Source organism: Phyllopteryx taeniolatus, chromosome 20 (genome assembly GCF_024500385.1).
Source record: "Phyllopteryx taeniolatus isolate TA_2022b chromosome 20, UOR_Ptae_1.2, whole genome shotgun sequence".
Classification (NCBI taxonomy): Eukaryota; Metazoa; Chordata; class Actinopteri; order Syngnathiformes; family Syngnathidae; genus Phyllopteryx; species Phyllopteryx taeniolatus.
The window spans coordinates 4636674-4639205 of NC_084521.1; the positions used below are offsets into that span (position 1 = coordinate 4636674).

At 48.5% G+C, this 2532-nt stretch overlaps 1 protein-coding gene across 1 annotated transcript; it reads left to right on the forward strand.

Annotated features, from left to right (window-relative positions):
- Window positions 1-425: 425 nt before the first annotated feature.
- On the forward strand, window positions 426-1945 carry LOC133470553 (tropomyosin isoforms a/b/d/f-like). Its single transcript, XM_061759039.1, has one exon. The coding sequence runs from the start codon at window positions 434-436 to the stop codon at window positions 1943-1945; it is 1512 nt and encodes a 503-aa protein (XP_061615023.1). The 5' UTR covers window positions 426-433.
- Window positions 1946-2532: the final 587 nt, after the last annotated feature.

The following is a 2532-nucleotide window of genomic DNA, read 5'->3' on the forward strand; positions in this document are numbered from 1 at the left end:
ATCATTGGATGGCCTCACTTGTCAATCATAGCAGCACCCCCCACTAGTCATGATATCCCTCCCAAATGATCCATCCACTAACTATCCCACTTTGGGTGACCAGACAGTCGGAGTTCCCTGGACTTCTGACACCTACAGACAATGCTTACAAGAGCAGACAAGTCTGTCAAAAAAGGAATCGAGCTTCAAGTCCAATAAGCGTTTGGCAAAGCTTGTTGTCCTCAGTTACTTGAGCAGCGTCAAAGTCACGGAAGACATTCAGGGCAATTCAAGGATGTTGATGGCACAGTGCTAATTTCTGTGACATCATGCACGTCTTTGATGCCTTTGCGTCTTTGATAGTACAAGTCACTAGTGTTGGACTTGGAGAGGGTTTCCCCAACACATTGCTCTTTTCATTCTGTATTTGTGATTAAGGAGTCCAATACAAACAATGGCGACCTCAAGCACAGAGTCCGACTGCATCCTCAAGTGGAAGAACAGGAAGCTGATGGAGAAAGCTGGTGAATTCAACAACCTCTGGGCAAGCGACATCCAGGTGCGCAATCAAAAAGTAGAGGCAACGCAAGCCAAGCACCAGGCCCTCGAGGAGAAACTGGACACGATCAACAAGGAGAACGTGGAATTACTCTCACAGCAGAAAATCTACGAAGCTAAAATATTCCTGCTGACACAGAAGAGGAATCTCCTGGAGAACCAAGTGAGTGACCTGAAGGCACTTGAGGTCAAGATGAAGAAGAGGATCAGCGATCTGGAGGAGGTTGAGGGGAACTTGGAGCGGAGACTGGCAGTACAGGCCGAGCAGCACAAGGAAAACGTCAAGAAGACGGAGGACAAAATCCATAACAGTTTCCGCGATAAAGAACGGGCACTGCAGGCGAAGACGGACGCGCAACGCATCGAGATGGAAAACATGGAGAAACGCGTCCAGGACATCAAAGATGAAAACAGCACGCTGAAGCAGGAACTTAAACGTGCAGTGCAGCGGTACGAAAAGGATCGTGAAGCGCACCGAAAAATGACGGCCAAGATCGAGTTTGACTACCAGGTGGACCTGAGGACGGCAAAGATGAAGAACAAGGTGCTGACGGACCGAGTGGAGACCTTGTCGACGACCACAGAGGAAAAGGTCAAAGAGAACGAAGCCCTGAGAGAAAGGCTCAAAAGCAAGACCCTAGAATTGGAGAAAAAGCGGGTGGAAAACGCCGACCTGCTGATCCAGATCGAGGCGTTGACGGAGAAGCTGCAGAGGGAGCAGAAGCGCACGGCCACGTTGAATGAGCGCGTGACCCGCCTGGAGAAGGAGATGGAGTCCATGTGGAACAAGTACGAAATCGAGCAGAAGGCTCACCTGTTCACCAAAAAACATTCGGGTTTGGTACTGCGGAAGCACAACGACCTGTTGGACAGGATCAAGTTCCTGGACCACCGGATGAAGAGTCAACAGGCCAGCATTCAGAAGCTGGAATCTCATGTATCCGCCAAGTCTACCTTCATCCGGAACATCAGCCTGGACATCGAGACGTCCATGTCGCTGGTCAATGACCCCAAGAAATTCATCAAGGAGATCATCCGCATCAAAGCAAAACTGTTCGCCGACGACAAGGACTCGCATTTGTCGCAAACGGCCGAGCTGGTGTTCCAAGCTGTGGAATCGCAGAAGTCAAGGTTCGACCGCTACGACACAACCATCCACAACCTTCGCAAGCAGCTCAAGCAGAAGGAGCTGCACATGCTGCGGCACATTGAGAAGATCGAGAAGCCCCGAAGCGAGCTCATCAAGATAGTCAATGAACAACGGCGGGAGCTGGCCAAACTCAAGAGCGATATGAACCAAGTAACTCACACGCTGCGGGAAGTCAACAGCTACCTGCCACAGAAGGTCCAGTTGTGGGTCAAGCACAGGATCAGCGGGGCGGTCACAACTGTCACGCCAATACACTAGAACAGGCGGTGGGCAACCCATGTTCAAACTATTTTTTAGTACCTTGCTTGCAGTTGCAAGACGAAACCTTAACAACAACACGATGGCGGTGGCTCAAAACGTACTAGCCCCTTGGTGCAAAATTTTGGTGTGTGGGTAAAAATTTGAGGGTACACCTTATAGCATATAGCTACATTGATTTGACAGCCTTTACCAAACAAAAGAGTTGGCACACCTCTATCTCTGGAATCATAAATCCCACAACACTTTTCTAAAGGTAAAATATAAAACTAAATCAAATCAGATGCAATTCAGCACTTGACCTTCATTTCAAATCAGGCCCAGTTTCATTACAAAATCGGCCCTAGCCCGCCCTCACTTGTTATGTGTAATTCTAGCCAGGTCTTGACAACAAACTACATCAGGTTGTGTTTCACTTTCCAGTGTTTTACACCACAATACATGACCTCCAACAATAGTGATCCTGTTTCCAGGTTTCTGGTTTGCAGTCACTCGGCCAGGTTAGCAAATAAGCTCCGTAGTATGTATACTGGTTATACTGTTAAAGACCACCGTTGCAATTACCTGTGTAAGGCTGTTGTGTAAGA

What these genes read in the sequence shown, in the direction of transcription:
- LOC133470553 (XM_061759039.1), top strand. Translation starts at nt 434, where the DNA reads ATGGCGACCTCAAGCACAGAGTCCGACTGCATCCTCAAGTGGAAGAAC.